This window comes from Lepus europaeus, chromosome 3 (assembly GCF_033115175.1).
Source record: "Lepus europaeus isolate LE1 chromosome 3, mLepTim1.pri, whole genome shotgun sequence".
Taxonomy (NCBI): Eukaryota; Metazoa; Chordata; class Mammalia; order Lagomorpha; family Leporidae; genus Lepus; species Lepus europaeus.
In genome coordinates this window covers 34,375,028-34,388,155 of record NC_084829.1, presented here as the reverse complement: position 1 = coordinate 34,388,155, position 13,128 = coordinate 34,375,028, and the positions used below count along the sequence as shown (strand labels likewise).

General features: G+C 59.0%; 1 protein-coding gene across 10 annotated transcripts in view; it reads right to left on the bottom strand.

Moving 5' to 3' along the window:
• SYNGAP1 (synaptic Ras GTPase activating protein 1) overlaps nt 1-13,128 on the bottom strand; it is a 29,339-nt gene that overhangs the window by 13,005 nt on the left and 3,206 nt on the right. For 8 of the 10 annotated variants that reach the window (XR_009865486.1, XR_009865485.1, XR_009865487.1 and 5 more), the window contains exons 2-8: nt 12,928-13,049; nt 10,697-10,802; nt 4,670-4,761; nt 4,151-4,272; nt 2,339-2,492; nt 2,036-2,134; nt 29-652 (exon numbers count right to left, since the gene is read on the bottom strand). Coding sequence is in view for 7 of the 10 variants with exons in the window: in XM_062185968.1 (XP_062041952.1) it covers nt 29-652; nt 2,036-2,134; nt 2,339-2,492; nt 4,151-4,272; nt 4,670-4,761; nt 10,697-10,802; nt 12,928-13,049 (1,319 nt within the window). In the remaining 3 variants the exon portion in view is untranslated. Of the gene's footprint in view, nt 1-28; nt 653-2,035; nt 2,135-2,338; nt 2,493-4,150; nt 4,273-4,669; nt 4,762-4,891; nt 5,418-8,543; nt 8,617-10,696; nt 10,803-12,927; nt 13,050-13,128 lie in introns of those variants that run through there. The other 2 variants (XM_062185967.1, XM_062185966.1) reach the window with 2 other exon arrangements.

The window sequence follows — 13,128 nt, the reverse complement described above, 5'->3', positions numbered from 1 at the left end:
CATCTTTCCCTGAGGGTACAGCGCTCACCTTGGCTTTGCCCGTACTCTGCAGGATGTGAACCAGAGCACTGGCAACTTCCTCCTTGCCCTTGACATTCAGGGCGGGCTCCAGTACGGCACACAGCATCCGATAATGGTTGGTGACGTACTCTGCAAACTCTTTGTACAGCTCCATGGGCAGGATGCTCATTGTCTGGTACCGTGCTTTCAGCCGCACAGCTGGGCAACCTCCTTTGCCTTTGCCCCCTGAGCCACCTCCCGAGCCCCCTCCTCCTCCCGAGCCCATGCCCCCAGACCCCCCACTGCCTGTTGGCAGGGTTACGGGGTACCACTGCTCTGTGAAGTGGCGCCCAGCCAGGGTGGCCACCGGCACAGTCACTAGGCCAACGTAGCCCGCCTTGTCTTTCTTGCGCTTTTTGTCTGAGTCACGGTACAGATGCAGCCGCAGGGCACGGACCGCCGGCAGGTTGTTAAACTCGAAGTGCTCGCCCCAGAAGACGGTGTCCCCCGAGGCGGAGCGGGGCTTGGAGGTGGTACGTGCATACAGCATGTCATCCAGGCAGAGCTCGCAGTAGTACCGCTTCTTGGGCGGCAGCTCCCGGGCCTCTATGATCCACAGCTTCAGCACGTTGTCCACCCGGCGACTGTTGTCCTGGCATGGGAGGGTGGGCATGACGGATAAAGAGGAAGGGACAGAGACAGTGAGAAGGTGGGACAGAGACAGCAACCCTAAGGCTAAGATGGTATGCTGGAAGGAATAGTGTCCCCCCAAAATTCATATCTACTTGGAATCTGTGAATGTGACCTTATTTGGAAATTGGGTCCTGGCTGATGTAATCAAATTAACATGAGGCCATACTGGATTAGGATGGACACTTGATCCAATGACTGCTCTCCTTATATGGAGAGGGAGATCTGGAAACACAGAGACACACAGAAGGAAGTCAGCCATGGACGATGGAGGCAGATACCAGAAACAGCGACAAGCCACGGAATGCCCAGGACTGCCAGCAGCCTCCCGAAGCTACGAAGAGGAAGCAAGGCAGTGGTCCGCCTTAGAACTGCAGCGGGCATGGTCTTGTTGACCCCTGATCTGGGGTTTCTGAACTGTGAGAGGATACATTTCTGTTGTTTCCAATGACCCAATTTGCTGGAAGCTGATACACAGGTTGGCTCATGCATTAGACAGAGTCAGTATTAGAGAGGATTTTTTAAAATGGGATCACACACCAACAATAGTAATGTGGAATTTGAAGCAAATGGAAAAGTTGCAAAAACAAAAAAAGTATAAACACATGTACAGGACGGGACTTCTGGTGTGAGAAGGGCCTGGGAGAGATGACTGAGCATGGCTTATGGTGAGCCCTGGGGCAAAGCGCTGACAAAGGGCACGGTGTTTGGATTCTGCACGAGTCACATGGTGTCCAACATCCTTGGCCAAGTTCTTTAAGGTCATTGGGAAACGACTGTCCCAGGGGAGGGTAACCAGGACTGTGAGCTTGCTACACGCTGGGATACAGAGAACAGCTGACAGAACTGGGATCATTTTTCCTGGGAGGAAAATTTGTCTTGGGACGAATACAGATTGAGAGAATTCCTGTGCCAAAGGGACCTTAGAGATCATCTGGTTCAACCCATTTCCACCCATTCTGTACAAAGGAATCTAAGGCGTAGAGCTGCGGTGAACTGAATTTTGTGTCTTCTGCAGAAATGTTGCCGGCGAGGGCTGGCGACCACCTGTTGGGGTACCAATGAGGCATTCCTGCAGAGATGTTGGACCAGAGCCCTGAAAAGAGTTCCATCAGCTCTGCAGGCCTGTCATTTCTCTGGTAGGGAAACCGATCACAAGGTAGGGTAGCAGTACAGAAAGAAAAAAGAAATGGGGGATCCAGAATAACGAGGGTCTCCCCTGCTCATCCAGTCTCCTCCCCTCCCAGGCCTCCCTTCCTGTGGTTCACCTTCCTCCTATGTCCCCAGCTTCCCTGTGGTTTGACCTCCCTATGCAAGCTGTCTCCACCGCTTTACTTCCCAATACCTTGTTGGGTTTCACTGCCCGCTGTAAGTTCTCGATCCATTTGTCTCTTTCGGCCGCAGACCGACAGGCAAAACATTTTGTTCCTGACGATGTTGTTACCTGGGGGGTGGGGGGGAGGTGGTTGAGGAATGGGGCTCCAGAAGTTAGGTGTCTCCTAGGGACTGGAGACTCAACACCATCTCTTCCTCCCTATCCATCCTCCTCTCTCCTAGCCCTAGGGGTTTCCATTTCTTTGACAGCTGTATCTCTAGGCCTCTCTACCCCCACCCTCTAACACCCTTGCCTTTAGCCATCCCCCAGTACCTCAAAACAGAACTCCTGGCCTAGGATGGAGCTGTGCACTGGCTTGATAATGGAATCTTCATCCAAGTTGAGTTCCAAGGCCTCGGCTGCACTGCTAGGACTCAGCAAGGACTCATGGGAGTGCGACTCCTTAAAGCTTTGCATCAGCCGGGCCCTGGCATGTGGAAGGTTCAGGAAACAGGATCAGGGCCCCCCATTCTTCTTATAGACAACGGACTCTAGGATGGAGACTTGGAGGGGAGGCCTCCTGAACCCCTGCCCACAGACCCAGACACACAGGAAGAAACCCAGCCTGTCCCTGGGGAAGGACATGAGAGATGCGAGAGAAACCAGAGGGCTTTACAAGACTCCCCTACTCCCAGCTCACATCTAAGGGGCTGTGAGGACTGGGGACGTCCAGAAGTAGCTCAACTCAGAAATGGATTGTGGCAGAAAAGAAGAGAGAGAGAGAGAATAAGGTGGGCCTGGGACATTCCTAGATAGGGTCTCTAGGTGACCCCAGAAACTAGAGCCTTAAAATAGGGAAAAAATGGAAACAAAGGGCTGACAGCACAGAGGAGAGAAGGCGCTCATCTGGCCTGGCACACAGCTTGTGCCTTAAAAACATGTAATGACAAAGAATGAATGAACCAGGTAAGAGCACTAAGTTTCAGCAGAAAGAGAAAATCACGGGCAACAGGAGAAAGCTGTGAGCACAGAGGAGCAGAAGGAAGATCAGAGACTGGCGAAGAGGGGGAGGTAGGGCAAGTAGAGAGGTGAAGGTATGGGCAGAACGAGCATGGCAGGTGAGGAGGCACAGCTGGACAGACCGAGGAGAACAGAGGATGGGGGGGGGGGGTGGTGGAAGGAGGGACAGGCCGGCAGGCAGTGGAGAGATGGGTAGGGCACGAGAGTAGAGAGCAGTAGGAACGCGGGTGGGGAGCGCGCGGTGTGGGAGCCTCCATGAAGCTATTTATAGCAGCCCCGTCATCCCGGGCTCTGGCTGCCGTCAGCGCGACGCTCCCCCGGCCCCCGGCGCCCCCCCCCACCCCGCCCCCGCGGCCAGGAATACCATGCCCTCACCCCCTGCCGGCCCCAAATCCAGCTCTGGCGACACAGGAGGGGGCAGGGAAAGGTGTGACTCACCTTATCCCAACCTCCCTACCTGCCCAATTCCGGGGGCGGCCAGACATGGGGGAAAGGGAGGCCAGGTTCTCCCTGGGGTGAATGGGTGAGGGGAAACCCAGAGAGGGACCTCAAGAAGCAGACAAACAGCAAGGGGTCTCCCTCAGCCCCGCCTCAGTCCAGGGATTAACCCCACAGCAGCCTCTGCGCCCCATTCATTCAAGCTGCATCCCGCTCCCAGCCTCCCCTCCATTCATGAAGCCCCTGAGCCCTCACCTTCATTCGTGAGTATCAGCCACCCCCAGCCCCACTCCTCTACTTCCGGCCCCTCCCTCCTGCCCTCTCCCACCATCCCCTGCCCCCTGCTCTGGGTTTCTTCACTGTGCCCCCAGGCAAGCTCCGCCACTCCTCCCCTGCCCTCCCAGACAGCTCCCTGGATCCTGGGCTGGAGCCCATCCTTTTCTGGGGAGGAGTCCCTCCTTGGCTTCACCTTCATTCTCTCGCCTGCTTCTCTGCGGTCCTCTCCCTGCACCCCACCCCTCTCCTGCTGGCAGAACACCTCTCTCTTATCCTGCCTCCTGCCCAGGACAGCCCTCCAGCGACATGAATCCTTCAACCTCTGCACTCAGGTAACCCCCAACCCACCCCCTCTCACGCAAGAACCCCCGTACTGTAGCCATCTCATCCCACATGCTCCAGCCCCTGTACCGGTCATGGTCAGCACTTCGGAAGCGAGGCAGGATCTGGCGAAAGCTGCTGGTCCGGTCAAGTTTGGGTTGTGACTTCGTGCGTTTGATGGAGCTTTTTAGCCGCCGGCTCAGGAAGCCTTGCTGGGGGGGAAATGGGGATGGGGTGGGTTGGGGCAGGGTCAGTTCCACCTGCTCATCCCTGAGCTGGTACTAAGTCCCGGAATAAGGTGGGATGGGGGAGAAAGGGAAGTCTCTAGAGGTGAGGAAAGGGGGCTAGGAACCCTGATACCAGTTCGTCTTCCTGGCTCCCACGGGTGTGGAGCACACGCACACACACACACACAGCAGCTTGGAGAAGGTGGGAGGGCTGGTCCGAGAAGCAAGGGGGCAGAGCCAAGTAGGGGGAAACAAAGAGGTAGGGAGACACTCACAGAATCTCTCCCTCCTACCCCTGCCACAGGATCCCGAGGCTCCAGCTGGGGCTGAGGGGGGGGGGGGCCCAGCTGAGCCACATCTGGCAGGGCTTTCACTCACTCACCGAGGGCCGGAAGGGCGCAGCGGGGGCGGCCTCCATGCTGTACTGCTTCCCCCCTGGGACACTCTTCCTCCTCGAGCGACCCAAGTGGTATTCTGGAGAGGGGGAAAGGGCCCAAAGGGGAGTCGGGGAGGGGCTCAAGTGGGGCTGCTAGCCCAGGGTTGCACCCCTGGTCCCACTGGGTTCCCCCACCTCCCCCTGCCCCTCAGCTCCAACCTCACCTACCCCCCGGAAAGCAGCAGGAAGAGCAGCGGCGGCGAAGAGGCTGACGGTGGGAAGGAGGGGGCAAGGAACCCGAACCGGAGCCCCCCGAGGGGGATGGGGTGGGAGGCCTTAGGCCCATGACTGGGGCTGGCAGTCAGCAGGGGGGCATGGCTGAGAGGCTCAGTAAACCCCAATAATGCAGGATACCAAAGATCCAGGGAGGCTAGGTCTCTGGTGCCCCCACCCCCCCAGGAGGGACTAGCTGGGGGGGAAAGATGGGTTAAAGGTCATTGCCCACAGGCTGGCTCTCCTCTTCCCCGAGCCGGGGACATCTTCCACTTGCCCCTCACCTCCTGGGACCCCTGCCTGTCTGGAGGGCCAGGGCTACCTCCCATGACCCCCCTCCCTGGCTGGAGGGGGAGGTCTTGGAAGGAACCTGTGAGAAGTGGTGAGGGCAGAAGCCTAGGGACAGAAAATCCAAGGAAGGGACAGATGGGGGCGGGGTGGGAGAAGCAGCGGGCTCCACGGGCTCCACGGGCTCCACGTGCACTGCAGTAGCCGGGGCTCAGAAAGGAAGGGGAGAAGGGGAAAGGAAAGGATGCAGGGGAGTGGGGAGGGGCTGGGGAGGATGGGCAGGGGGGGGTTGTGGGGACTCCCAAGTACGGAGAGCGAGAGCGAGAGGAGGAGGAGGAGGGGAGGTGAATGCGGATGAAGCTCTGCCTGCCAAGAGCAGAGAGGAATGGCAGCTCCGGAGGGAAGCTGAGGCTGTGCTGCCAGGGAATTCAGAGGGGCTGGGGGGCTGGAGGAGAATGGAAGTGGGGGGATGCCAAGCTCCGGCTCCAGCTTCAGAATGGCTGCCCAGGCCTGGGCTCCCCCCTCTGCCCCACAGTCACCACTGCAGCCAATGGGGGGGCAGGTGCTGCATCAGGGGCGGGGCCACCATCCCCATGGCAACAAGAAGCTACAGGCTGGGAGGGGGGGACCGGAAGAGCTGCCTGTTAACCCTCTAGGTTCCAAAAAAGAACAAGGAGAGCTACAACTACATTTTCACTGTCTATTTCCAAAAATTGCAAAGCACTCTAGGATCAGCTCCCAGCTTCTCTTTACCCATGAAACGCAGGTCTGCCCACAAAAATGTGGACTCCATAACCCAAGAATCCTCTTAGTGCCCCTCAGGAACATATGCAGAGCACAGAAACAAACTGAGCTGCTGGGGTAGGTGTATGTAACAACCACAACACAGAAACAGACAACTGTGAACATGGGGGTACCATGGATCCGCATTCTGAGACCCAAGGCCCACACATCCCGCGGCATACATGCTTAGCCACATGTGAGGACTGTCACAGGGAGTACATACTCAAACCCAGACATCCACATGACAGCTGCTGACGTGGACTCTGTGGCCGAATCCCTTGGACAATCATGTGGGCAGGACACTACAGACACGGCTCTATAACCCTCAGACACAAACGGGTCCCCCAGGCAGGAGAATGCCAGTTTAACCCCTGAGGTGCATGCTTGGGTACACTAAGATCCTGAGCTCCCTGTATCTAAAAGCACAAACATCCTTCATTCACATGGAAAGTACAACCACAGCCACTCCGATCAGGACAACCTCCAAACCCTTCCCTGATGCCAACACAGGCATCCATGATTGCCGCCAGAGTACAGAAAAAACTAGGAGCAAATGCGTTAATTGTTCTTCTGTGTCACACACTAAGCAGGGCACGCAGGGGTTCAGGTTCTCTCATTCCTGTTCCCATTTCTCTGCATTTCTCAGGTAGGGCCGCCTCACTCTCATTTCAGGGAACCTGGCTCAGTCATTACTTCCACACAGGAGAATAAATTTGCTAATTGGTTTGCTCGGTTCTTAGAAGGAATATAACCTTACACATATTACCAGGAACTAAGATCCACGAACTCACACGTAAGTCACAGATACACAGGGGCCACAGACACACACGTTTACAAAGACCCTCACTGCCGCAACACAGAGAAAAGGGGCCAGAGTGACAGAATCAGAGGACATCCTGTTATCAGTGCTGCACGCTGTGACATGTACAGAGAACACAGCACACACCCAGGTACCCACACAGAGCAAACCTGAAAAGCACGCACTGTGGTCCTGGGTCTCCATGTCCCATCCCCGCACGATGTGTACACGCATGCACACACAGAACGGCCTCCTACACAGACCCGTAACACAGGCATTGTGCACACACCCACACAGGTACACACCCTGTGTACACACACAATTGCACTCACACACACGCACAGCAAGGGCTTGGACTCCCGCCTCTCCAACGTCTCTAATCTTGCGCTCACCCACAGACTCTCCCCCAAATCCCTAACCTGCCCCCTGGCCTTTCTTCCTCTTGGTACCCGGCTGGCAACCCGAAGGCAGCCAGGGGAAAGAGGCTTCCAGAGAAGGATGGGGAACAGGGGTGGACAGGGAGCAGAGAAATGGGGAACAAAGCTCCGTGCTGGGGACACAAACCTCTAAGGACAGTCCCTGCCAAGACAGGCCACTGGGAGCCTGCCTCCATGCCTGAGTGGCTGCCCTTGATCCAGCCGAGCCTGACAGTAATACTAATGGGCCTACCGAACCCAGTGTCTCTCTCAGAGATCACTTTACCAAAGAAGGCCTGCCTCTCTCTTCCCTCTGCCTCCCCAGGTCTCTGGCCCCTACGTCTCCCACCATCCCCACCTAGAACCCCATCTTCAGCCCATCCCCCTCCCTCTCCTAAGTCTGGCTCACTCTCTCCCACATTCCCACTCTCCAGCTATTCTCTCTCCCCTTCAAGCCTCTCCCATTCCTCCTTTCCCCCTCGCTCCCCACTTTTCCTCTTCACTCCACTCCGGCCTTTTTCAGCTTTTCAGTCTTCACTCCCCAACCAAGCAAGGGCTCATCACACCTGCCTAGCCCAAAGGTGTCTCACCGCCCACCCACCCCCCCCAGGACCCAAGGAACACACACACACTTGCTCCACACACACACACACACCACCCACATCCAGACACGCCCTGGACATTCATGCTGGGATTAACACAGAGACTCAGACCAGTGCTGGAACACACATGCACACACACACACCTGCCACCAGGGACACAGAACTGTCCTCCTGCAGGGACACATTCCCAAAGATAGGGGGCTGACAGGAGCTGAGCCCCAGCCATGCTTAGGGTCAGAGGTGACATGAATCTATGGCCACCCACTGCCCCAACAGCCCCCTAAGACATGAAACAGGCAGAGGCAGGATAAAACAGGACAGGACATGCTTGCACACGGCTGGGTGCACAAGGAAACGGGCTCCCGCGTGCACACAGCACCGACACATAGGGGACACGAACACACACGCAGACACACGGGCTGCCCCCTCCCCCGGAGGCTCCAAGACCCCCACAAACCGGCCGGACCCCGCACACTCTCAACCCTGCCCCCAAGAGGCCGTCCGACCCCCCCCAGCCCCATCTCCACTGCCCCCCTCTGTGGTTACCATAACTCCCCCCACTCGGAAGATGCAGCGAGAACATGCGGAGGGAGCAGCTGCCGCCGCCGCCGCGGCTTCCCCACCCCCTCCCCGCGCCCACGCACACGCGCGCCCCCGCCCCACGCGCGCGCGGCGCCCCCCCCCACGCGCGCTCCTCGTCCGCCCGGCCCCGCCCTTACCTCGCACCGCCCCCCCGGGGGGGTCGGGGGTGTCCCCGGTGGGGGATGGGCCCCGCCCCTGCGCGGGGGAGGGGCGGGTGCGGAGGGAGAGGGGGCGGCGCGGCCCGGCTCGCGCCGCCCGGCGCGGTGGGGGCGGCGGCGGGGCCCGGGACGGCCGGGACGGCCGCGCGGTGACGGCCGCGGGAACGGCTCCCTCCGCCGCCGCTCCCGCCGCTGTCGCCGTTGCCCGGGCCCCGCCGCCGTTGCTAGGCGACCGCTGCTGCCGTGGCCGCCTCTGTCACGAGCCCCGTCGCCCGGAGACAGCGCGAGAGAGACGGGGGAGGGGGGCAGAAGGACCCCCCAAATCAACCAGGGCTCCCACCATCCCCTGCTAAGCAAGACCCTTCCCAAACCGCGGAGGGAACGAGGGCTCGCGGCCCCACCCAGCAGAGGAGGAGCCCTGAATTCCAATGCCCCTCAGAGGTCCGGCGACCTCTCCCGGGCTGGAGTCCACCGCCTCAAACACCTGAGCAGATCCGAAGCCCCGGCGACCCCCTTGGTCGCCTGCACATCCTCCATGCCCTTCATACATCCCATGGCCCCCTGAAGGCTGCGAACGCCCACCAGCTATCAACTTTCACTAAGCCCTCCCCCCAAATATATATTCCCCTGGAGCCCCTCCCAGCCCCTACCCCACCTCAGTACAGCTGCCTGCACAGATCGCCCCACCGCCAAACACACGATGCCCCCACCCAAAACACGGAAGACCCATGCCAGAGGACCCCCCCCCCCAGGCCCTGAGGATTCGGGGTAAGGAGGATGAGGAATACGTGGGCAAGGCTGCCAAGCACAGGACACATGATAAACATGCTGTGAGCATGTGACTACTGTGGCCTGGGCACGCACACATGTGCACACCTTTGCCAGACATGGACATGACATACACACATGCACAGACGTGACAGACATCACACACGGCCTCTGCACTCTACCACCACCACCTGGCTGGGCCTCACAGATGTGCTGCCACTCGCCCCCCATGCTCAGAGGTGTCCAGGACTAGACACACCCCTGCCCAGCCACCCCGCCGTCCTAGGGCTGGCCCCCAAGGGCAGTGAGGTCTTGGACCTATGGGAAGGCTGGAGGGAGCCAAGGGACCGGAGCCCCGCCGCCGCTGGCTCTCTACAGGAGAAAACTGGAAGCCTGGATCCCTGAGGGGAGGGGGAGCTGGCGGGAGAAGGGGGTCACTAGGGGCTGGAGGGACAGGGACCTGGGTCCTGCCTCCAGGAAGGAAAAGGCAGTGGAAGGGGGCAGTGGCGAGGGGGTTTCCGGGGACTGAGGGCGTCTCTCTGCACCTTGGCTGCAGATCTCTGTTCTCTGCCTTCATCTCCCCTCACTGTTCCCATGGAAACCTTTTAAGCGAACTTCTCAGGAAGACAAAAATCTTTTTTTAAATGACTAAAGAGGGGGGTGGGGGGGCAGAAAGGGGGAGGGAGGGGAAGAGACAGATGGAGAGAGGGAGAGAGTTGGAGAGACAGACCGAGCCCGAGCGCTCTGCAGACAGACAGAAAGGAGATGATGGGGGGTCTGACGGAGCGCCGCCGCGAGCACAGGGGAGGGGCAAGGAGAACCCAGAGGGGTACAGAAAATAAGAGGAAGGGGCCGGCACACTCGCAGAAAACAGAAGCAGCTGAGGAGAAGAGAAAAAGGGGGCAAGGGAGGAGGGAGGGGCTGTAGGCCTGGAGGTCTGGAAGAAGAATCGGGAGCGTGGGGGTGGGGCAGAGGTCTGGGGGGAGCGCAGGAACTAGGTCACTCTCTCCAACATCCCAGACCCGGGGCTGGGAGGGGCAGGGGCAGGAACACTCGGACAGGAAGCCGAAGATCTGAGGAGACTATTTTTACAAGCACCGGGGAAGCAGTCAAACTTCGCTGCTGGAGAGGAGAACGGGAGCGGAGCAGAGCCAGGACCCGCGGAGGCCGCTCCCCCACAGCCCCGGTCCCGCTCCGCACGCCGGAGGAGGGCGCCGTCGCCTCTCGGGAAGCGAGTCCGTCTCCGCCTGCGCCCGCCCCCGGGCCGCTCCCTCCGTTCCCCCGGCGCCCCCGCCAGCCCCGTCCACCTTCAGCCCTCTCCCCGCGACTGTCCGGGGGCACGAGAGCCTGCTCGGCCGCCGTACCATGCTCGCCGTGGGGCCGCCCCTCCACAGGCACGGAGACCGTGCGTCTCAGCAGTTTGTTGCGGCTGGACTCGCTCCTCCGGTCCCGGATCAGAAGGGGGTGTATCTAGGGGATGCGGGGGTGTGTCAGGCCTGGGCGGCCCGCGGCGTGCCCCCAGCCCATCCCTCCCCGCCGCCCCCGCGCCGCGGAAGCCCGGGCCTCCCTCCCCGCCTGGCTGCCCACCTCCGGCCCCTGCCCTTCCACACACTCCTCAGGTGTCGCTGGGCCAGTGGATTTCTCTGCCCCTTCTCTCCCCCAGTCCGCCTCTCTCCCGTTGCTTCCTGTCCCATCCTGTTCTTGTCTCCCCTCATTTCTCTTGAAAACACTCTCTCAAACCCAGCTCCCAGGGAGCTGGCCACTTCCTGACTCTGCCTTCCCCTTGACCTTCAGTGCTTCCATTCGCCCTGCTTCCAACCCAACCTCCCTCCTCCCTTACCCCCTTCTCTCCCCCTGAGCCTGTCACGGGGGTAGCAGAAGCTGCATTTATAATCAGGATCCACAGCTTGTCTCCCACCCACAGCTCGGCTTTCGGCCAGACTGGGACCCAACCTCCCCTCCCCCCCAGAGGGCCTGGTCACCTCCCCCTACCTTTCATCTCTTGCCACACCCCCCCACTCACATCTCTGTTCAGTTCTTTGCCTAGCCATCACCTGCCCTTGAGCCTCATCCCCAATCCCCCACCTCCATACATACCTCCCTCACCCCTACCAGTGGCCCAGCCCCCACCCCCACAGCAGCCCCAGTTCCCTGTGGCCTTACCCACTGCTCATTCCCCCAGTTCCATCCATTCCCTGCCTCCCCCAACACCACACTCCCTTCCTAACTGCAGACTGACCATTCCTCTTCTCCCTCAGCTTGCTGTCCACTGATTCCCTCAGTCTGTCCCCATCGCTGTCATTTCTTCATTGTCCCACCCATTGTCCCTCCCGTTCATCCTTACAGCAGGCCCCCCCACCCCCACTGGCTCCAGTTTTCCCAAATCATCCAACCCCCTGGTCAAGGCTCATGGTCACTAGTCAATCACTGATGCCTTCCAGTATCTAAAAACCAAGACTCCTCATACCACCTTTCCCTTCAGAATCACCTAAACATTTCTGCTTTACTCTGTGGCCTGAAGCCCCCTACTCAGCCACCTCGCTACACTCTCAACCTCCTCCTCAGGATCCTTGACCCCCTGGTTAGACCTAACTCCAACTCTAGCAGTGCCACACCACATCATCCCCCTAGCTGTCAGGGCACGTCTCTGACCATCTCATTGCTCTCCCGGGCTACTCTACCAGTCCCTAAAGCTAGTCCCTCAAAGCACCCCCATTCCCTGAATCATACCTGTGGGGCACCCACCTTTCCTATTTGTATCCCTGTTCCCTCTGATGGACCTTCCATGCTGACTCAACTTCCAACCTGGAACCCACCCTCCCCTGGCTCTCAGCTCTCACCTCCTGCAAGAGCCCTCAGTCCATTTCATCTCCCTCACTCTGGCTAGTCCCTGCCCCTACTCCATGCCTACTCCTTTAGACAACTCTCCAAGCTCTCAACTCCCCCCTCCTCCAGGCATCTCCTCCCTTATATTCCTTCCTGATGTCCAACCAGTCCCTGGCCAAGCCCTGTGTCTCTCTAAACCCCATCTCAGGCACCCTCCCAGTTTTCACCCCATCCGTGCCGAGATCCACCGATCTCTGTCGTCTTTCCTAATACTTTCCTGTCCCTTCACAGTTATCCAAAAACAAAACCAAGAAACCGCTATCCCCTCCCTTTTCTCTGGGTCCCTCAATTTCCCCTCCTGCACTCTGCGCTATGGTAGGGAAGGAAGTGAGTGATGGCTTTTGCTCAGTGGAAGAAGAGGAGAGGAGTCCTGAGGATCACTTTGGCAGCCTTCCCACTTCACTCCTTCGGTTTCCCTATCCCATTCCAACCGATCCCACCATACAGAGTGGAAACAGTAGGTGCCCCCAAATCTTCAGAACCACTCTTCCTCCCCAACAATGTTTACGACCCTCAGAGAGCTCCCTGGTCAAGGTCAGAGAATGACCACCCACTTCATCACAACCCAACCCGAATCTCAATGGCCACCCTCCTCCCACGATCTGCAAATATTTCTGCTTTGCCCTTCTCATGTCTCGCTCCCCATCATTCTCTCTACATTCGCCCATGCTACCCAGAGGTCTTTTCCCAGCCTCCCCTCTCTGCTCACCTCGTCCTCATCCAGCATGAGCAGCTGGTTCCCCGAGATGATGCAGAACCGAGGGTTCCAACCAGGACGATCATACGGGGAATGAACGTATTGGGTTCGGTGCATAGGGGGTCCCCGTACATCTGGGGGACAGAGATACACAGAAATGGTAAGGGAAGCTCTGTGCATTTGGGAGCAGAGGCCTAGAACGGCGACAGTCCA